Source organism: Tyto alba, unplaced genomic scaffold (genome assembly GCF_018691265.1).
Source record: "Tyto alba isolate M040663 unplaced genomic scaffold, T.alba_DEE_v4.0 Super-Scaffold_1, whole genome shotgun sequence".
NCBI classification, from domain to species: Eukaryota; Metazoa; Chordata; class Aves; order Strigiformes; family Tytonidae; genus Tyto; species Tyto alba.
Genome location: NW_024881261.1, coordinates 11676576 through 11699766, shown reverse-complemented (window position 1 = coordinate 11699766; position 23191 = coordinate 11676576). Strand labels below are relative to the sequence as shown.

The 23191-nt window shown below is 43.3% G+C and overlaps 1 protein-coding gene across 2 annotated transcripts in view; it reads left to right on the top strand.

Moving 5' to 3' along the window:
* RBM20 (RNA binding motif protein 20) overlaps nt 1-23191 on the top strand; it is a 109734-nt gene that overhangs the window by 59065 nt on the left and 27478 nt on the right. For both annotated transcript variants that reach the window (XM_042791430.1, XM_042791425.1), the window contains exon 2: nt 20523-21711. In XM_042791430.1, the coding sequence (XP_042647364.1) occupies nt 20523-21711 (1189 nt within the window). The remainder of the gene's footprint in view (nt 1-20522; nt 21712-23191) is intronic.

Below are 23191 nucleotides of genomic sequence, written 5' to 3'. Positions count from 1 at the left end.
CTGAGATTTGTCCTGGTGAGGGCCGAAGTGCAGCCGTACAGCCCTCCCTGGCTGCGAGGGAAATAGTGCCGACAAACATGGTCAGGCTGTCACGACCGAAGATGGGGAGACATTTTTGGGCCGCTTGAGACTGGAGAGGGAAACAAGAAGGGAAACCCCCCTGTTACACAAAGGCAAATTCAAGGCGTCTGCTGGGTTGGCGATGACAAACCCCTGTCTCCTTCCTCTCAGGAAACTTTACAGTATTTTATCCACCATGAGGTCCCCTCCATCCATGGGCAAAGAAATCTATCATGGGCTTCACTGCAGGAATGGAGCCAGAGTTTTCTATTTCTCCTCCATCTTGGCCTTTTAATTCCTTTGGCTTCTCTTCTTGAAGGCCCTTTTGCACTCTCTACATAGATACATACTCAGAGATCACAAGGTAACTCGTTGGATCCTTCTCCCTCCCCTGAATTAAAAAATCTCAAGGGCCAGTCAGTATTTGCTTTATGTCAGGGAGAGCTAAAGTGTAGCCAGGCTTACAGCTGCCTGCAGAGTTTTTTGGGGGTACCATCCACACAACTTTCCCCATCCAATACCCAGCACCTGGGAATAACTATTTTTTTGCTGTGTAAACTGAGCATTGAGTTTCTTCCTCTGAAATACTTGGTTGGTTCTTGAATGTCTGGGAAAAAAAATGCCTGGAGGCAGCTCCTGTTACTGATCAGGGACTGGGGTGCAAGGGGAAGGAGAAAGTGGCTGTTTGTCCCTTCTTCTGCAGCAGAGGAACATTTGCAGAAGTGCCTGGCTGAGTACTGGGTGCAGGAGCTAGTGTCCATGCAAATTGAATCGCTCACCCGTGCTTATTGCTGGAGTTGGTAGTAAGAATATTCATCTCAAATTCTGAGAACTTGTTCTATTTCCAGCTTCTTCAAATGAGTATTTTTAACGTGTATTTTATATAGTCATTTTTCATAAGATCTCTTTAGTGAAAGTGTCCAAACCAGGCACTTTCTGTTCCCATAGCAGAAGCAGAACTGGTTCCATATTACATCTCTCTCTCCATTTTTTTTTTTTTTTTTTTTTTTTTTTTTTTAAGCTGTTAATGGCTAAAAAGCCATTGGGTGGCAGTATCAGCCAGCGAGCATCTCAGTTGCTGAGCTAAATGCAAAAGTCGAGGTAGAAAAGATTAGAAATGACAAGTTTCTGTAGATGGAAAAAATGCATTCGTTTGTTTTTGAAGAGGCTGTGTTTAACTCCACACATGTATGTTTTGAAAATCTTTTAAAAAACGATTATAACCAATGAAAATATATAATACATTTCAACAGGTTTGTAGTTGCAAGTAAGGCTTGTGAACCTGAAGTTCTTATTTTCTGTGCATAAGTTCAACAAGAAAGTGAGAGCTCCCTCTGATTTTATGGTGTAAATGTGGTGAGGTGCAAAAAAACCCACCAAATCACCCAGACAAAAAATAAAAAAAAGCACTAATAAGAAAATAATTAACTTTCTGATTATATCAGGTTTAGGAAGGTAGTTACTACCTCTGTAATTGCTACCAAGACAAGTGAGTTGTTTTGAAGGACTTGGCAATAAAGAGTCAGTTGGTGTCATTGCTTTGTTGTTAAAGGAATTACTCTGACGCCCAGAGCTCAGACCTCGCCTTCTGTTTTTAACCAGGATGGTGACCTTCTTGCTCTAATTTCTTCAAAAACAGAACCTTTAATTTGTAATCTCAAGATTTATATTTTTTTTGAAGTCCCTGTGAATACAGAACAAAATTAATCACATGCTAAGGATATGAGAAACTGCCATGCAAGAGCTCTGGGCGGTGCACTGTGAACCTTTAGGATGTGCTTGTATGGGGTCTCAGGTGCTGTTTGAACTTGGTGTTCCTGAGCTGTGCACATGCATCAGGGTAACAGCATCTGGGCTTCACACCATACATTTATTTTAATTTCACTTTTATTCATTTTTCAGTTAATACAAAGTTCACTTACCTGTTCGGCTGCACGATTGGAAAATAGTATTTGCGATGACCCACTATTTAATTCTGTGTTTGGAAGAAGCAGACTTTAAATATCAATGTATTTGTAATGAAGTAAAACTTGAAAAACTGACTAAGAGTGCCCACTGTAGGCTCTATTTCTAGATAAGCTTGTGTCCTCTGTGACAGGAATTGTAGTTATTTTTGTCATGGTATATGGTGTCAGCTCAATTATAGGCATTTTCACAGAACTACTGTTCTTTAGGTTCATGTTAACTCAGCATGCTCTTCTAAGTTCAGGCTTCTAGTCAGGCAAGACTATGAAAGCCACAGACAAATTTTGACTTGTTCATAATATCCTTCACTTCACAAACCCCATTCAAACAGGAACATTTTGTGTGGTACCAAAAAAAGCTCCATGATCCTGTTGTTCACATCTTGCTTTCAAATGCACCAGATAATGCCACTTGTTTAAGCTTAGTCATGTCTGGGGGAATGTCAGAAGTCTGCATCACATGAGCTGCTCCTCAGATTTCCCAGCTCGCATCAGCATGTTTTCCTGGAGAGAAGCAGAGTGGAGATGTTATTAAAATGGCTCATCCTATATGTTACTGTTGATATCTAAATCTCAGGTTTACTCCTGTGATTTTCATGCAGCATTTTGCATTTACATTCAGCTGCTTCATGTGAAAATACTTTAGTATCTTTCTTTTCTAAAGGTGTATGTGTCAAATGGAGGAACATATATTCTAACTAACCACCCTGATGGTGTTTGTGTTGACATTTTCATTTACTGATCAGCCCCCAGACTTAGCACCTTAGAGCAGCTTTGAGCATGCCTTTAGCTTAATTTTAAACACTTCTATCCTCTCCACTGCATGATATTTTTATAGACCTGGTGTTGCTTGTCCTTTTTCCCTCCTTGGAGATCAGAAGGCCAAGAGGCTGTTAGCATGTCCTTGCTTGTGCTGCCTTCTCCAGAGCAAACCTAGCATGTGATGGACAGAGGAAACACACAATGCAATCTGGCTTTGTTCCCTACTGTCTCCTTCCTTCATGGTGTTGGTGATAAATGAACCATATACAGAACCTGGAGATGCTCCAAACTGGGCAGATCATTGAGCCTTTCTTCCTCAGCATCACTTTCGGATGCTCAAGTGCCACTGTACTCACCATGACAGCTGTGCATACCCTAGAGAGAATGAGACATGAGGAACCAAAAAGGCTGGCAGTACTGGAGTGCTGGGCTGTCTTATGCCTTGCTATCAGGAGACTTTTAATCAGGACAAAATCTGCTCAGCATGTCTGACTCTGCCCCAGGGGAAAGTGCTGGCTCTGCTTCCAGGGTCTCCGATCCTGTTTCAAGAGTCAGAAATTGATTGGCATTGCTTCCCAAGGCCTTGAGTGTGTGCTTTGTCCGTCCCTTCCCTGTGGTGAATATGGAGTTGGATGCCCCGCATGTGCCCATATAGGGAAGGGTGTAACTATCTTGTTGACATTGGCTAATTCAGCCAGGCATGCAAAGGGCTAGCAGGGTGTGATACTGGCATGTAGCATGGCAGATGGCACTTGTGACTGGCTGTCTCTATCACATCCCCCAAGACTGATAGGCAAGACAGGGAAAGAGCTTTTTTGCATACCTCTGCACACTCTGGACAAAGATACCAAACTGCTGGGCTGTGGTAGCCCCATGTATTGAACCACACTCATTCCTAGAGGAGAAAATTAATTAATCTTCTCTGTGCTGCAAATTAATGGCAATTCTATAATACTTTTAATTTGTACAAAATCTGTGCATTGTTTTAGGTGAAAATAGCTGACCAGGACAAGAACTCTTTCAGTAAACACCATCCCGTATTGGTGAAAGCCTAGCTGACTATGTCCTCCTTTTCCAGATGTGTGACCAAATGGGACAAAACCCAACTAAATATTCATTACTGAGTTTTCATCAATGATGTCTAGGTAGCTCTCTTTAAGTTGTCCACATGCTAATGCTGGAGTGGGCAGCAGAGCTTATTGTGTGCATTATTCTCTTTCAAACTCCAGTGATGAACGGAGGCTTTGCCTTCAGTAGACAAATCAGGGGGCAAAAGCATCTGGAAATATTACTGACACAGAGACCACAGGCCAGATCACAGCCCGAAGACTCGGCTTACTAAATCTGATGAGGGAGGGAGACTTCAAGACTGATCTGTTGTGCTGGAGGTTTTTAGGTAATCCAATTAGGTAGTTTAAAACAAGATACAAGAGAAGAGCTCTTTATAATTGTGCTTACGCTTATGCTATCTTCAGCTCTTGCCCCATACACCAGATTGTTTCCCTGTGTGATAATGAACCACTCTATTTACTGTGGACTACAATACAAAACCCAGTAGGAATAACAGACAAGTAGGAAAAACATCACTAAAGCAGGTAACTGTCCTCTGCCTGTAGATGGGGACCAGCCAGCAGTAGTGCAGAAGGCCAGTGTTTCTTTCTCTGCAGTGAAAGGTCTTCAACCCACATTGCACACATGAGCAACTGGGGATTTACTGGTCCTGTTTAAAATCTAACTACTTTCTTTGCTGAGTGGTATTTTCTAAGGAGCTAAAATACTTGTGTTATAGTATTTGATTAGTGCATTAGTTGAACCAGCTACAGAACAAGCATGGATGGTGGACACGTGAGCAAATTCCACACACTTCCTTTGGGGCATTCGCAAGTTCGTGCTTGCTTGTCATCTCGGCTCGGTAGAAGTTTTCTTGACTAGAAAGGACCGTTAAACAACCGAGTCTGACCTTAGGTGTAACACAGATGTCTCATGCCGTGACACTAGGAGGGGGTGGTTTGACCCTCCCAAAAGCAGGTTTTACAGCCCATCCCAGCAGGTCTGGTGACGGTGACCCTGACCCTGGCAGCAGCACTACACTGTAGTCTGGATAGTTTATATCAGCAGTTAGATGTGATGCTGCCAGTCTCTGAAGCCTTACTCTCTACAGACACTTGAGCAACTGAAAAAAGGGCAGAAATGTTGATATGGGCCTATTTTAATATCTAACAGCAGTTGCGCCCATAATCCTAGAAGACTATGATCAGGTTTGTTACTATTTCTTGATGTCACGTTAAAAAGTATTTATGAGCTTTGAATGGGTTTGCTAGTGGTCCTCTAAAAATGTCGACATCCAGGTACTCAGGAATTTTGGAATCACAGTTCTGTGGAGTATTTCTGGCCTTTTTATTAGTTGAGATGTAGACATGTAAGACAGATGTTCAGTTTTCCTGTCTGTCATAAAGAACCCGTAGATGAAGTTGTCTGATTCCACTCCCAGTAAGGAAGCTGGTTTGCTGTCCTGACCAAATCAGGCTGTAATGCTGGCTGTAATAAGAACTGTAGCTGGATTTTTTTTTTTTTTTTAATCATTTATTTGAATATTACTATACAGACGAGGATGAGAGGTCAGGAGGAGTGACTGGCTGCAAGAAAAAGCAGAAAAAGCACATGAAGTTTTCTGCATGAACTCTGAATACGGCTTCTTTATCCCTTCTTTCTTCAGGGAAGAAAACACTGCTCTGTTTTACTGCATATATCATTATAAAAGTTCAGATGGATGTATCAAACTCATTTAAAATAACTTGTTTGATTGTTAGAAACACAGAAATTCTTACAGCAGATCCAACCACAATTTCTGTATCTGCTATCATCTTATTTCTTCGGGTGCTATAGAAAGCACGATTATAAAGCTCAGTTTTGTGGAATATGGAGATAAACTTCTTCCAACCCCCACCCTGTAGATGGTGGTTTATGCCAGGAGATTTTCAGGTTTATGTTCCATCCCAACATCAGGATGTGTCATTTATTCAGTAATCTTCTCTGAGTGAGGATGCTCCCATATCTGGAGATCTCTGTCCATTTTTTTTTTTTTTTAATTCTGCTGTTTAAATATTCAAATTGATCTGTCACATCCCTGCTTGGCTTGCACTGATGTATCTGACTTTTCAGGCTGTTTTCCAAATGACGTACTGATGTTTTTTGTAACAGTAATACTGTGATCCAGAAGGTCTGGAGATAGGGACAGGATCTGATTTTTTTTGTGTGTGTGTTTGTTGTAATAAAAAGAGATTTCTAAACGCATTAAAAGATATCAGAGTTCTGAGATTATACTAGGCAATTTATATGAAAAGATTGACCACTGTATTAGAAAGTCATGCCTAAACAATCCCCAAGCAGAACGTTAGAGAGCAAAATTTCCTGAAAAGCTGCACCATGGGACTTACAGCTCATCAGATATATTATTGCCTTTGACTCAATGATTTCTCTCCACATGTGCCGACTGTTCAGTTAAAATTTGTTTTCAGTTGCATTATTTCATCTTTACCTCTTTCTTTTTTCTTTTTTTTTTTTTTTTTCTTTTTTTGTGATACAAGTGGTCTGAATGATTCGTTTTTTTTTTCCTTACCCACCACTAATACTCAAAGACTGCCAGTGAGCCTTTCTACTCTCACCAGCCTCTGAAAGCATCATATTACCTTAGCAGAGAGCATCAGGTGGTTGGGAGACCTTGCATGTGCCTACAAGGTGGGTATGGGGACTAACACATAGTTCCAAACTGAAAACAGTGAAGAGGCTCCCAGCTGAAATTTAACCAGATGAGAGGCTTCACTGTCTCTCTCTGAACTGGATTCACTTTCAAAAGTAACATTTATTTTCAATTGCCTTTAATTAAGGTAGCAAAAAAGGCTGGAAAGACACATTATAACAAATGTTAACTGATTTGTTCTGAATGGCAGGTCTTTCCTTAAGGGGGGTGGAAAGGACTAGCTGCTGGTTTCTTTCTTTTTTTTTTTTCCTTTTTTTTTCCCCAGCTCGGCATATAGATGAGGCGAGGGCATACCACAGGGATGACATTTGCTAGTTTGCCTGGAATGCTGTTGTTCTGGGGCAAGTTCTTTCCCTGGGTGTGAAGAGAAACACGAGCACCTGATGACAGGTGAAAACGCAGGTGAGGGAAAACCGCAGAGCTGGGAGGGTGAATCTTTTCCCTCCCCCGAGAGATCAGCAAGCGTGCAGCCTGCGTGCTGGGTAGCGCCTTCTGAAATCAAATCGCCCGTGTTACTCGCCTTGCTTTCCTTCGTCACTGGCCTGCTCCGACTCGGTGGAAAAAATGCAAGTCCATCTGCTGACACAGCCCAGTTGGCCGGCCCTGCCCGTGCCGCCGCCTGGGCCGGCAGCTGCAGGCTGGGAGGAACCGGCAGCGCTCGGTCACAGCCATATGCGGGCAGCGGTGGGGATTAGCTCTGCTCCTGGCCGGAAAGGTCCCACCGCCGTTCCCAGGCTGAACTCGCCATATGTGTTTCGCGTGATTGTCCTGGGGGGTGACATGAAACGGAGAGTTCACGTTCGAGGGAAGTTGGTTTGTGTTTCTTCATCCTGTTTAATGTAATGCAGATGCAGAGGAGAGCGTGAGGGCGCCTGTGCCGGGTGGAGATGTGGCAGGCTGTAGAGAAGCCCCGTAGGTTTTACTAATTCCTTCTCCTTCCCCTGAATTTTCCGCTGTTTCCTGATAGGAGTTGCATGTGTGAAGGAACACCCTTGGACCACCTGTTAGGCGCCTTTCCCCTTTCAGTCACAGTCTTTGCCATCTCTTAAAGATAGGGCTTTTTTATTTGGAGAAAAGCCAGAAACTTGAACAGTAGTTTTCTCCTTTGGAGAGATGGGGAGAGCTCTCTGACGTGGCATGGGAATGAAAAAAGAAGACAAGAAAGAAATTAGAAAACATGGATGGTGACCCCTCTGGGATCTACTTTGAGCAAGTGTGTATTGCAGAATAATATTATTTTTTTTAAAGTTAAGAGGTACGTATTCACAGGCCAATTTAGTTTGTGGTTTGCCTTACTGCAAAGCAATTTTGGAAGTGGCATCTTCCATAGAAGGATCATCTCACATATAGAATGCCGCTGCTACTGGGTAAAGTTTCCAGACTAATGCTGTTAATTGCAAAAAGAAAGTTCATTAATCTCTTGCTGTGTCTGAGGAGGTTAGTAGAGTGGCCAGCTAATCAGCTGAGAGTGGTCTGGTGGGCTGAAGGGGCTAATGTACCCTAGGCAAAAATAGGAATGTTTGACTTATTTTGATCTTTAGATACCGGAGAAGAGCTCATTTATTTCTTAAATGACGTATGTACTGTGGTACGTTAGAAGCAGGGACAGGAAAATAGCATTTGTTGTGTCTCTGTTACTTTTTGAATAATGGGAATTTTGAATATGGGAAAGATTGATAATTTTCCCACCCAGATGTAAAGCATAAAAAATTTTGGTTTAGGAAGGTGCAAAATTTGTTCCTGAAATTAGCAAGGATGGATCAGCAATGAGAAGAGACCTGCTGAGACAACTCATCAAATACTGCATTAAGGATGTGCAGGCTTTGCATTGCCTCTTGCCCCTGCTTTAGAGCCTCAGCAGAGGCTGTGGTGCAGGTCAGAGCTTGAATGTGTTTGGGGCAGTGGATTAGCACTGAATGATGAATTTCCCTTCTGTTGAGCGTTTCTGAGCAGGCAGAGAGCTGACATGAGCCGCCATAATATTAGCCCATATAACAACAGTGTCTTTCCTCAAAACCTCAACCGTCCTTAAGAGGCAGCCAGTCTGAACACAGACAACTTTCTCAGGGGCTAAAACACGATGTATTTGAGTGCACATTTTAAGAAATTGTTAAAACTTTACCTGGGTAGTGCTTGCTGCCTCCCAGAGTAAGGACTCGCTTTGTAAAAGTCAGTCCCTCTCGCTCTTCGTTAGCGTGCCGTGTTTCTTCTACAGTTCACCTAATTAGACTGTGACCCTCTCCCTGGTAGGATCTCATGGCGTTACACTGTGCAGAAACAGGATTTTGGTGCTGACACGTGAAGAGACCGAGAACATATGGCATAAACATCAACCGATATTGTTTGCCATCCACACTTGCTGCGTGTAATGCAACAAGACCGGCTCCTGGCAGCCACGTGATCCGCCTTCCAGTCCTCCATTTGGGGTGGGGTGGTTTTTTTTTTTTTTTTTTTTTTCTCATTCCTAAAGTTGTGACTTTCTAGAAGAAAGATTGTAAATAGTCGGGGTACAGAGAGCAGGTAGAATGTCAGCGGGATGTTACCGGGACGCATGTGCGTGACGCTGACATCGGCTCCTGGCCGCCCTTCCTCCGCACCAGCTCGCTGCTCCTGGCAGCCCTGTATGTTGCAAGAAGGTAAGATCACGTCGTGTCACCCGCGTCCTCCCACCGCCGTGCCGAAACGCATGTCTCCCCTGTCTCCAGCAAGGAGGGACGCTAATCTGCCAAGCGGAGTGTCTTGGCGATCTTTACATTTAATTCTAAAGTACAGCTCTTTCCGTAGCAAAGGGAAAATGCAGGCATGTGCAGCTCTGGCGGTAACAGCTAACTGGGATTTCAAATTAACGATACAATCTGGTTTGTGCAGTAGCTTGTTATAGTGCTTAGCTTTTTGTAATACCAGGGCTTTTATACTTTAAAAGGCATTCCACACCAAGTTGTATCCTATTGATTTGCCATGGTTAACCACCCTGTAATAAGCCTCATATTCTGTGAGTAGACACAAAGCAGAATTGGATTAATGTAATTTACAACCTGTGGGCAAAGTATTATTTGCAAAATGTGAAAGAAGTCAAAATATCAAAATATTTCAAAGACAGTCGAATTTGGGAACACTGTCATAGATTATGAAAAGAGTTCCTTGGAATAAAAAAAAAAAAAAAAGAAAGAATCAGAGCAACATTATTAATGTGGGGGTTTTGTGTTGTTTTTTGGGTTTTTTTTTAAATTATTTTTTATTATTTGTTTGGTTAGTTTTTAAAATCATTGATACTTTATGCTTCAAGACAGCTTTTCATTTTCAGAAGTAAAGCCTGGGAAATAAATAAGATAATTTTAAATAAAATAATTATATATTAAAAAAAAAAAAATAAAACAACAACAGCAACAAAAAAAAAAAAACAAACACAAAAAAAACCAAAAAAAACCCCAAACAGTAGCGGTCACAACTTTCTCAAACATCTTTTCACACAGAAAACTCTATCTGAGCCCCAAAGTGTTTTGTGATTAAAAGATACATCAGTAACACAAGGTGTAACATCTACTATGAAGGCTGTCAGAATGAATTAAAACCTATTTTCCCTTAGTCATATAAGCTACTTAAACACATAGACTACAGCTACTGAGCAGAGCATGTGCATTACAGGAAAAATGGACAAAACCAGCAAGCAAAAATTATGAGGAAATAATGCACCACTTAACCAAAAAGTAGTGGCCAGCCGTATACATTGGCAATTTTGTTGGCAGGACTGGACAAATGCCCGGCTGAGTGTCATGGACGGGTTAATATCTTCACACTTTTTCCTTCCTCACAGCTGCCACATGCACTGCTCTGAAACCTGATATTTTTCATCAAAAACTGATTCTTATTTTCTGTCTTAGTATACTTATCAACTTTACCATGCAGAGCTTGGAGTATATTAACTGCCACTTAATCCGAATTAATACTGAAGGCAGATAAAAAGGGAGAATAAAATAATTGATGTTATTTAATGTAAAATGCCTCTCCCAGTTTTGTTTCCTTTGTGGAAAACTCTTTTGGTCCCTGTTCAAGATTTAAGCATCGACCTGTTTTATGTTTTATTTCACAAGGTTGATTCAATTGCAGTTTATTATTCAAGACAATAAATTAAACTTCTCAAAGCCAAAGAGTTCCAGCAGTTCTGGCACAGACTGTTTTCTGCCAGAAGGAACATGCTCAGGTCTGATTCATACCAACTGTTGCCCTTTAACATAAGAAAAATAAATAAAACCTCCTATATATCTTTCAAGATTCACATTAAAATTTCTTTAGCATAGAAATTGGGATGCATTAAGAAGTGAGCAACATTTGTTGCAAAATAGATAAAGAAAGCTTCTAGGTTAAAATACACTGCGTATTACTTCAGTGTAACAGTATGAATATTATGGCCTAGTATTAAAGGCTGATTTCAAAGAGATCATGAAGAGAGAGCAGTCTTCTTTGATGTTTTCTGTTTAATTTAAATATAACTGAAAAGGGATACAGGAGCTTGCTACTCTTGCTACAGTGAAATCAGAAAAGGCTTTGCAGCATGCTTCAGTAACAGCTGAATTAGATCTGGGCTTCGTAAGATTCATGTATAATTTATTTAAACCAGTAATGTGTGAGGGTATATAAACAATAGGAATTTATAACATTTACATGCTTTTAAAATATATGTAAAAGGAAAACTGAAAAATAGGCTTAAGTATATAGTTACATAATACAGATCTTAGGAAATCCGCAGAGGTTCTGGTTTTCTAATCATATATCTGATTAAAAAATAGATGAAGCTTTGTTTTGTTTTGTTTTTTAATTTATTAATTTTAATGGTATACTTTTAAATATCGGCAGTAAAAAAGTGAATCGTCTTGGCCACTTTGGACCTATTCCGTTGTTTCTCCTTGCGCACTCTTGTGCTGTGGTGATTAGTAACATGTAGCATTTTAACAGCTTTTAGAGGAGGTGGTGATACCAAATTAATTATGAAATGATTGTGTTGCTCCTGGGTGACTTTCAGTCGCAAGCTGTCGCTTTTCGGCTGACCTAGACTACAAACAGAAGAGTTCAGTTTTGTGCGCAATTTCTGTAGCCTGTGCCATTACCATTGTGAATGCTTGTGTTATCCTAGAGACTTAATTTCCTAATATACTTTCTCGTTAAACTTTTTGAATATATAATTGGGACTAATATTTAAAAATAAAAGGATAAAAAAGGTGAGTTTAATATTTTTCCTTTTTTTTTTCCCACAAATGGCAAACCTTTTTTTGAGCACGAATAAAGCTACTTAGAAATAAAAATCTTTCGTAGTACTTTACCCTTTCCACAGTTATATGTCATTTTCCTGTCTATAAACTGAAGATATTACCTTTATAAAAGGGCTTTGATACTGTCTTGTATTACTGTGAAGTGGAAATGGTTTATTCAAATGAGGAATTATCTGCCTACCACATTATGCTCCCTACTTTCAACACACAAATGAAAACGGCTGTTCCTCCAGGCAGTGCGAGATATTGATACACTCAAACTTACTATTTTTGTAGTGGTTAACAATACCATGCAGAAAGCGCATTAGCGGAAGGTGCAGTGAGATATTACTGTAATATCTTTTCTAGTAAGTACTATATGCCGAGGATTATTTTTCAGTTGGGCATTTGTCTATGTACTCATATAAAAAGCCTTTGAAGGGTTTCTGACTTGTTTTGTTGGGGTTTGGTTTTTTAATTTTTTTATAAACACTGCATTTTCTTTTTTTCCTTAAGTTATAATAAACTTTCCAGGTCATTTCTCCCCAGATTTCTTTTATTTTCGAGGGGAGGCGGAGAGCAGCACTGCAAGCCCCGAGCCATGCGGCAGAGCAGCAGTCGCGGTCCCTGAAGCAGGCTGCCTTTGCTGGAGCTGCTCGCCCTGTTCCTGCCGGAGCGAGCCGACACTAATCCCTGTTCCCGGCCTCTCTGCTCACCCTATGGATTTGCATTACTGCCCACACCACCTTTTCTCCTGCTTTTCCCCTCCCAAAGGGCCTCCCGTGCCCCCCGGCCTCCAGGCAAGCCCCCAGGGCTGTGCTCTTTGTTGCCTGGGGCAGGAGCAGGAGGGGGCTCGGGGCACGGCAACACAGCACCCCAGCACCGTCATCTGCATGGGGTCTGTGGCTGTGGGGGTGACAAGGTTATTGGGGACCCTCAGCACCCCTTCTCACAGGAGCCCTACTGGGATGCTGGTTGGCAGGGATAATCTGGCTGGCAGATATTTTGCACGGGAAAGGGCATTTGAAGCCTAGATGGTAAGAGCTGTTGTAGGAAGGGTGCTGGGGAGGGAGGCGCAGGTAGTGTGGCACTGCCAGACTTTCACAGCATGCTCTGAAATCTCCGTAAAACTGTGACACGATTTCTTTGCGAATTTAGATCTTTGCAACATGTTACAGAGGGCACTGATCTGGTGCTATAGCTATTTCAGACAGTTTTTAGCATACATTTAAAATGCAGGGTTTTTAATACATTTCTTTAACTTCAGTAAATTAAGAATTACTTTTTCTTGGGAAGCAGTTGCAGATAGATGGTTGCAATATAGCTGAAGGAATTTGTATGGCTGCCTATTGAAATTTAAAATGTAGACCAGTGTTCCTGTGTGCACACAGATTCTGAGACATCCTTGACATACTGTGGCACATCATCAAAACCAAACAACATTTAAATGTCATGAAATAAAATTATATCTTTCCCAACTTATGAAAATCGTTACCTGTAATATTGGTTTAAGGTGATACATTTTCTAGAATACGTCCCTTACTTGAAAGGAGTTGAACTTCGCCTAATTAAATATTTATGGAGAGATGTGTTACATGAGGGAAAGCAGAAATAAGCCCAGTATACAATCTGGAGTTCCACACAATATAAGAAATATATTTCCAGGGTAAAATGTATACTGGAATAACAGGGGGAGGAAGTGTGATGTCCAGTGCAGACTTTGGTGGTACCTGGTTTTGTTGTTCTCGCGTTCTAAGTGTGGACTGTTGGGACTGTTGTCTATAGCACTGGATTCAGTATTTGGAAGCAGCTAAGTCAAATAGAACTAAGAGTTGCTGTAAAGAAACCAGATCATACAGTTGATATTAAACAACAATCCAAAACAAATCTTCCAGAACTATAGAGCAAGACTTGTTAATAAGAAATCAGTCTTACCAGAGATGATCCACCCTTTTACTCTTACAACTGCAAATAGGACAGTTGCTTTTTTTAGCAGAAGTGACTGTCAGGAAGGAAAGAGCGTGGTCTCTTCAGCACACAAAGCAGAGCTCCAAGGTGAATAAGATGTCCTTGAATTACTGGTGTTTGGAGAGAAAATGGAAAGGTGCATCACAGTTCCCTTCTTGGGAACAGTCTTTAGTCTATTTGACACTTTCATTGATGACTTGGGTGAGCAAATCATCCACTAAATCTGCAGCTAGTGCCAAGAGGAGAGGAATTATAAGTGCTCTGGAGGCAGCATGGGAATCCAGAGTAATCCTGACAAACCAGATCTGATATAACCTGGATGCAATATTGATAAGCACAATATGAAATGGTGATATGATAAATCCATTGGACAGGCAAAAGGAGAAAGGACTGAGCTAGCCCCTTCTGCGTGGGAAGTCAGACCAGCTGAGCTCCAGAGATCCCTCCCAACCAACAGCTCTTCAGGAAAGGGGGCTGGGTATAACAGGGACCACAGGGCTGTGCTGTTATGAAGAAAAGCAATCATACTGGGAATTATGAACAAATGCAACACATAAAATGTGCAGAGAAAGGAGCTGGGATGGTTGTAGAGAAGACTTGATAGTAACTGCAGGAAGGTAAGAGAAGCCTTTCTTGGTGTACATGGAAAGACTGGTTTATGCTGTCAGCAGAGAGCCACCAGAGAGGAGCTTCGTAAGACTAAGGGGAGTTGAGCAATTAATTGTTCCTGAAGTCTCCACCAGAGAAGGTTCCTAAGAGCAGATTAAATAAATAAACCAAGAGTGGTTGAATTCAGCTTAATCTCACCTTAGGAGCTGGTCTAACCATCCTCTTAAGATCACTTCCAATTTTATTTCTGTGATCACAACCGTTAACCAAGGTATAGACGCTGTGTTTGCCTCTCTATCTTGTTGCTTTCCCAGTGGAAATGACCTGGCTTGTCTGTGTATAAACAAAGGCCAAGAACATTTTGGCTGCAAGTTTCACATGAGCAAAAAGGACTCTCAGTAAGAGGCAGGCACTTAACTCCTACCAGCTTTGTAAAGCTCAAGTTTAGCAGCTCTGTGATAGCTGTTAGGTTGATGATTGTCCAGATAACAGAGTTTACTATTGCCAAACATTTGCAAAACTCACTTGGCAAAGCACATGTATACATTGGCTGATGTGTTATTTTACTCCCTCAGTAGTATAATGGAGGGCTTTAGAAATCATTATTTGGGATAAGAAGGGTTTTACTGGCAGCTTATAAATGTATTCAAGTAGCTTAAGGTTTTTAGTGCTCCCCATCATTAGCTGAACTTGCTGTGAAACATGATCGCTTCTTTTTATCATTTCTAACCAGAACTCAGCAAAAAAAAAAGTTTGGCGGCAGATGATTTCATAGCTTAAATTATAAAGGTGCAGGGTTTTTCTCCTTTCAGTAGACTTTCCAAGAATTTCTGACTGAGAAAGTAATTTTACAAAAAACAGAAGAAAATACTTCTTGTGGAGCTGAAGAGAAGGTAAACAGTCATTTAGTACCAGCCACAGAAAAAGTTCCTGTGTCCGTTTTTTCACCAGTGCTCCAGTCTTTATTGACATAAATGCTGAATTTATTCAATGAGCAAAAATGAATGTAAAGTCTGTATTTTTAATGGGATCAGACAAACAGTATAACATAAAATGTTGTTATAATAATTATTCTCATAATTAATAGATGTTGTTGAGATTGCTGAACTTTGTCTTTACTTCTACCAGAATTTGAAACGCAGCTTTGCAGTTCCCTTGAATTCAAGAGGCCAAATTCTGTCCTTGCATGTAGTCTCGCTGAAGATGATACATTTTTATCTGAAGACTAGGTTTACCCCTAACATCTTATCAACTTCATCTATATAACAATTGATTTGCTTATTTTTTAAGGTTTTTTTATTTGCTCTTTTAGTACAGTGGCAATTCTTTTGGATGAGTTTAGAGAAGGCAGCTCCATGTCTTTTGAATAAATGATACGTTACAGGGAAGGGATGTTCACACTTCTGCATGACAGAACATAATTGATTTTGTGCTTGGACAATTAGGAAATGGTTCTCTTTGATGTATTCAAGAGTCCTGAATTAAAAATTTAAACTTTGCTAACTGTTAGAAAAACTGATTCAGAAACAGCTTTAATGAATGATTATTTCATGCTATTGCAAATATGGTCTCAAATGAATACTGTGCTAATGCAGAGTAGTCATACATCTAGGATACTTGGCTATCTTAATATCCTTGACCATTTTAATTATGAAATCAACAGAATAATACAGACAGCTTGGGGAAAAAAATGCACATTTTGAGATAAAAAAAATTAAAAATTTATCTTTCAGATATTTTGACAGGTAGATGTAATTATACGTAAAGGCAAATGTGTCATAGGGGAGGGAATACAAAAATCTTAGAAGATGTGCAAGATTCATGGAAAATGCAAGAAAACAAAATCTGCACTGCTATGAATTAGTCTTTTTTAAAAAAAAAAAAGTATTCAAATTCACATCCTATTGAGCATTTCAAATATTTGTGAATATAAATACATCATAAATAAATAGGTGCAGCTAAGGTGATGACTTTATTAGTTCAGATTCTTAAACTTATTTCTTATTTTTGAAAGGTGCTGAGCAGCACTTTAAAATCCTTAATTTTGTCATTTGAAAGTTAAGCCTCACGTTGTCAGTCTATTCTAATAGACATGTTTTGTGTTCAGCCTTTTCATCACTCTTGTAGACAGGATTACTCAAATAATCCAGCCATCTAGATACTTTACCTTTGACACTGTGTGTTGCTTGCTGTTCTTGGATGCTAAAAGCATAATAAGGATTACAGGGGTAGCAGATGGGCTGAATTGATTTATAGCAATATAGGCCTGCCAGAGTTTGCAATCTCATTGTGAGTATTGCAATAGTTGATGCCTATCTTCAACTCCTGTCTTTCAGAACTGTGTGAAAATTTGCCTGGTTTATGGCTTTCTTTGTGGAAACTGAATGGCAGCGCTCCTGCCTGTTCCTGTATTGGTAAATAAAGACCATTTCTGGCTTTCCTAGTTGTGCAAAGAGACTGCTGGTGTAGTCCAGCTGTACAACTAAGTTAAATAAATGAAGAGGACAACTTCTGTTTGCTTTTTACATCGCTGACCTTGTATTCGGGAATGTTCTGCGCGGGATAGAGCTAACTTTGGCTGACGCAGGCTAATTCCCTGGGCGCTCAGTGGAGAATGAGAGCTTCATTCAGCTGCTTTGAATCATCTTGTGGTGGAGACCCCCCACGAGCAGGCGGGGGCTGCGTTTTGGTAACCTGAGGACGAGCTGGGGTGGGAGGTGTGTGTGTATGAGTGGTGAAAGGCCCCCACAGAACGCCTTAGCTGAGTGTTATCTTCACTTTGTGTTTGCAGTTTACAGAAGATTAGTAATTCTGTAGCAGGATTATTTACCAAATGATGTTAACAAATACATAAATATTATGGTTGTAGAACAGAAAGAGGGAAAGAAATTTTCAAAGCTGTGCATGCTGGTCCCATGTGCCTCTTACATCCTGTATCTCATAACAGAACAAAAATCCTCAAATTTGGGTGTTGCTCTAAAAGATGCTTTATATGCAGCTCTTCTCCCAACCTCCCATCTGTGTATCTGCTTTTCCCTCTCACCCATGAACATGCACTTCCTTCTTTGCCCCGATTAGATGATAAAATATTCTGTTTCTGCTGTGGGAGGATAAAGCGTGCAACCCGAAACAGCCTGAAATCTGGAAATTCATAACAGACAGCAGGATTTTGAAGCTGTGGCTATTCCCAAACCTATGAGTGTATGGGAGTGATCCTCCTCGCTCATTCTGTCCCTCGGCGAGTGTCTTGGAGGCTGCAGCTTCTCCTTACGACATTTGTTTTTCTGCAGGTTAGGATCTCTGTGTCCCCCCAGCCCTGACCACTGCTGGCTTGCAACCCAGGGATGAAGCTGCCAGGAGTGGGGAGCAGAGTGCTGCCCTGCTCTGCAGCAGGGCCTGAAAACTGTTGGCCTGAGCTGGCCAGAGGCAGCCCACCACGCAGCAGTACAGGGACTCCTACCCTTGACTTTACCGTGCCCAGCTGCAGAGCCCAGAAATTACTGCAGAGCTGGGGAGCAGCAAGTGCCCCGGGCATGCCCAGCCATGGGGTGCTCTGGCAGGGCACTACTTATGTTCTGGGGGGTTTCTTAGAGACAGTGCTCCAAAGTTGGTCAAAATATGAGGAGGCTGAGAGAGCTTCAGGGCCTGTGGCAGCGTCAAGTGAGATGGTTTCACTGGAGAGAGGGAGCCCATGCCCGCATCCAGCAGGTAGGCACCGGAGCTGGGAAGCAGCTGCAGCTGTTGGGATATGCACGCTGCTGCGTAGGCTTGCAGCACGGTGGAATTAGATTGCTGGGAACAAGAGTCATCTGTGGCTCCTGAGCCTGAAAACATCATATTCTGGCTGCTGGCTTTTCTTTTTATTTTAAGAACACTAGGCAGTTCTTATCTGCATGCTCTATAAAACTTTTTAAAAGAGTCTTACATCTTGCTTAGCGTACAAAAGTTATAACCAGCTGTAGAATGAAACAATTGTCAGGACTGTGGCAAGTCCCACACAGCACGTCATAAGCCAGGACGCCCCAGATGCTGGTGGCACAATACAGCTCAGGGACAGGGTTGTGCCATGTCCCCCGGCGGTGACAACAGCATGTGTGCCAGTGCAGGATCCTCTGCTCACTGAGCCCCTTGCACCCCACAGGGCTCCTCGGTAGCTTTTATGCATCCTCAGGATCTCACAGTCTGGGGTTTCTGAGAGGCTACGTGTTGTTTTGACTGTGCTTGTGCCCTGACTCTCACCGGTAATCAGATTTACAGCAAACCGTTATAAGTGCAAGTCAGAGAGTAAGCGGTGGAAACCACACAGGAAAACAAAAGGCACCTCAGCTCTGAAGCGCGCTGGTGTCAGCTTGTGCTGGCAGGGAGTCTCTTCATTACATAATGATGCACTTATCCAAACGGCGTTTTGTATTTTGGGAGGACAGATGTGCCTTGCAGTTGCTAGTGGAAGTTAAACGTTAAATATGAAACCCATTCATTTTCTCTTAGTCATACTTTGGATTTAAGCAGATGTTTTCCTAATTTGTGGTTTTCAAATGTAGCATGCTGACAAGACATTTATCATTAACTACATCTTCATCCATGCAGTTTAGCAAATTGGCCAATTATTAACAGTGAGGGTTGCGTGGCAGTTGATGCATAGCTCCTGCTGCTTTGAAAGGCCTAAATTGAAACTCAATACGTTTTTACAATATAAATTAATTGAGCTTTGGACCACATCCTTGTTATTCCAGTGCTCTCTGCTCTCATTTTCAGAATGAAGAGCCATTTGTAATGTGCTGAGTAGCTGTGCCGTCCGTGAGCAGAGGCTCCTGATGGTGGAAAAAGTGATGGCTAACATTTTTCTGGTAGGGGCATGAAAATGGCTGTCAGTATCCAAGTGTAGGCAGCATAATATACGGAGGGAGCATGGTCATGGGACAGTGTATGTACATGTGGACCAGGCTGGCTCTGCCACAGATAATTCAGGAGGCATCCTGGAAGGGTGCGGGGGGGGCAGTAAAAGCAGGGTGAGTGCAGCTGCCTGGAAGCTAGTGCTGCCTAATATTTTTCATTATAACATTTCTCTTGCTTTTAACTTTGCTAGAGTTTACCCATTTTGATTCATTTTTTCCTATTTTGTGTTTGCAGGGTTTAATGGGGCTGGGGGAGGAAGGATTGGTGGTGGTGCTGTGAACTAGTGAGATGTCCCAAAGGTGCTTCCCAAAGCCAGGAACCACCATGTGCCTGAAAATATCATCTCTTATTTTCCCAGCTCTGGTATTCAAACAGGCAATTTAGTCATCATTTATTCATCCCATGTACGAGACTTTGAAGGAGAACACTCAATGCACCTCTAATTTCTAGAAAGTATAAAGACCTTGATTTTTACCAGCTGGCACTGCAGAAATTTTTACTTACATTCCAGCTGAAATAGGAAAACTCTTCAGGATGGTTTGCTCATAGTTACTCCAGCTTCTGGCAAATCGTTTGGTTTTCTTCCTCCTCTATATTTGCATCTGCACAGGGAAACTATATACTTTGTTACAGAACAGGCTGCCATGCAGATTAATTAAATGAGAACTGTAAACAATTAAAATAAATACATGGTGTTTTTCATCTTGCTTTATGCAGCCAGATGTGCTAGGTGCAAAGTACCTACAAGGCTGGCTTTACAGTATCATTTGATGTCCTTGTCTTCATATCTCCCTGCTCTGAGGGAAAAGGGAGTAATGGTAGCATCGCAAAATCGATCAGGAGCAGTGACGTCTCAGCAGGGAGGCAAAAGGTTGCATAAGATGTAGAAAAGAGAAAAAAACGTAGTTTAGGGGCTTGTGTCGCCACTGTTCCTGGTCTGCATTAGAGGTGTGAGTCCTAGGGATACTTAAAATGAGCTGAAGGCCTGATCCAGAGAGATGCAATGGGGGTTTTGAAGGGAGGTCTTTGGCATAGTTGTCTCCCTAGTAACTTTTTGATTGAAAGGGATGCAGCAGCAGATGTTGACGGGAAGACAACAGGTTATGGCTGCATTGTCAGTCACCGCCTTGCTTTCCCTGAGTTTAGATAAGCTGAATCTCCAGAAGCGGCTCTCTATCCCATGCCAAGCTTTAGTGGGAGGTGAGCGCAGGTAGGTGCCGGGCAAATTTGGCTAACCCAGATGCCGATCCTTTGCAGCGCTGCCAAGCTCCTGGAGAAGAGTCCGTTCTCCGTCAGCGCCCCGAACCCCCTGCTCCCCTCGCCGGCGAGCCTGCAGCTGGCGCAGCTCCAGGCGCAGCTCACGCTGCACAGGCTGAAGTTGGCTCAGACTGCCGTCACCAACAACCCAGCCGCCGCCACCGTCCTCAACCAGGTGCTCTCCAAAGTGGCCATGTCCCAGCCGCTCTTCAACCAGCTGAGGCACCCCGCCGTGATGAACGCCCCGCAAGGCCACGCGGCAGGGCCGCCGCAGGGGCCTGGCATCGCTGGCACGAGGTTCCCCTCCGGCAGCATTGCCTTTCCCGCCCAGAGCCCCGCCTTAGCCGCCCCGGGGGCCAGCTTGGGACCTGTCCAGACCCAGACCCCCAACGCCATTGTCATGAGTCCCTTCGGAGGCGTCATGGCTCCGACCTCCGGCCAGCAACCCGTGGTGGTGGGTCTCAACAAGGCGGGTGCCTCCACCTCCGCTGCTGCAGCCGCTGCGGGGGGGTTTTATGAGTACAACAAGCAAAACGCCGCCACTGCTGCCCCTCAGGCGTACGCCTCGGAGGGGGACCAGCCCGGCCAGCACGGCTTCCTTGCTGGTGGTGCCCACGCAGCCCCGGCAGCGGCAGCGGGGCCGCGCTACGAGGGTCACTTTGGGGCTCCCAGCCAGCACGAGGCGGCGCCGGCCTTTCCCAAGGAGGCGTATGGGGCAGCGGCACAGCATGGGACGGCACGGGTCTTCCCCAGTGACCCGCACGCAGGCTCCCACCCAAAAGGAGATCCCGGCCCTGTCTTGCATGGCAGCAGCACAAGCAACCAGTGGGAAAATATCCCTAATTTCCCCAGCCAAAACAAGCCCGACCTCGTGTCCGGCGACAGCCTGTGGCCGTCAGCAAGTCAGCAGCAGTATGAAATAAGAAACGAGCTCTACAACCCCGAAGAGCCGACACCTGACACAAAGTTCAGCGCGGCTGCCCCCCCCGCCTTCGGCCGCCTCAACCACAGCAAGCAGAGCTTTGGCAGCCCTCGCATGAGGCAGAAGGAGGAGCGGAGCGGCAGCGCGCCCGACCTGCCCGCCCGCTCCCTGCCGCCGCACCAGCTGGGCGACCTCCTCCGCGGCACGGCCCCCCTCCACTTCCCTCACGTCTGCGCCCTGTGCGACAAGAAGACCTTCGATCTGAAGGTGAGTGGGTTGGAGGCACCCCGCTCCGGGCACAGTTGAACAGGCTGCCTGGTGAGTGATCTGACCGCCAGCTCCTACCACCCCATTGCTGTGGAGGTGCCCTGGGAGAAGCAGAAACAAAGGGCCATAGTTCCGCTTAGAGCGTTGTACGTCTGCTTCATGGCCGTTACTGGGGTTTCAAGATACGGTTTTGTTCCACATCTCGCTGTGAAAGACGGTGAGATTACAGTGCTGATGTGAGGGACGCGAGGTCTGGGCTGGGGTTGCAGCTCATTTCATGGGCCCAACGCGATGGGAGGAGGAGCTTGAAGCTGATCCCCTGCTTCTCAAGCCAGTATTGCAACCGCGCATCTGCATTTTCATCTACCTCTCCCTTTCCGTTTCTCATCCCAGAGGCCTCCCTCTTACAGCCTTGTGCAAGTAGCTTGTTTAAACAAAACAATGCATTTTGATAAAATTATTTCAATAGTTCCTCTGTTGGGATCTCTTCCTCCTTCTAGTATCTCTAAGGTAAATCTAGGACTCAGGGTCCCCAGCGTCTCTCGCCTGGAAGCATGAAGCTGCTCAGCATCTGTGGCACAGGCCACGCTCTCACTTCTCTGCTCATAATGCCAAGGCAGCTCCAAATTCAACCTCACTCTTGAGAAGCAGCTTCTCAGTTGCTCAGAGAGCCTGTGTCCTAGGTCAGATCTGGTGAAGGCCACTTATGTGACTGTCTGAGCCCCACAGCCATTGTGGTCTCTGGCTGAGGTTGTTCTGGACTCCTGATGAGCCCTGCTCAACAAGTCCTCATGGCCTTTTCTGTCACCTCACAGGAACACCACCTACCTGCACAGGCATGTGTTTTCATGCTGATGGTGGCCTGACAAAAATGTTAAAACAGCATGTATATAGGAAGGAATATGGCCAGCAAATTAAATAGTACCTGATACTTACACACTCTGGGGATTTGGGATGTTTGAATATATTTGCGCTTTCATGTTTCCCTGTTACTCTTTAAGCAGCTGCTTGCAAAAGGGTTTGCTGTGGTTACTGCAGCTACAGGACTGGTCTGAAGTAGCCCTCATCTAGGGCATGCTGGGCATTTATTTTTTTCATTAATCATTTAAAAAGTGCAGGAAAAATGTCATTGCAGTGAGTTTCAGCTGATCTGATCAGTTGTTTGTTGGTGTTTAATACATTGCTTCATTTGGATCATAGAAATGTAAATAGCTAAATGTACTTGGACAAATTTTGCTGATCTATTGAAATGAATAAGCACTGACCTGTCTGCCCTGTGCGCTGAGCGTCTTCTTTATAGGCAGGAGCTGAGGGTGCTCAGGGCCTTGCAGGATGAGCTATTCAGCTAGAGTGAAGTAACTGAACTGATAGAAATATACTGGATTGAAAAACTAATACAGGGAAGCTCTCCTTCTGTAAAGTACCTGACAATTTAACCTACAAATAACGTATCAGTAAATGCACTGGATGAAGGTACGTT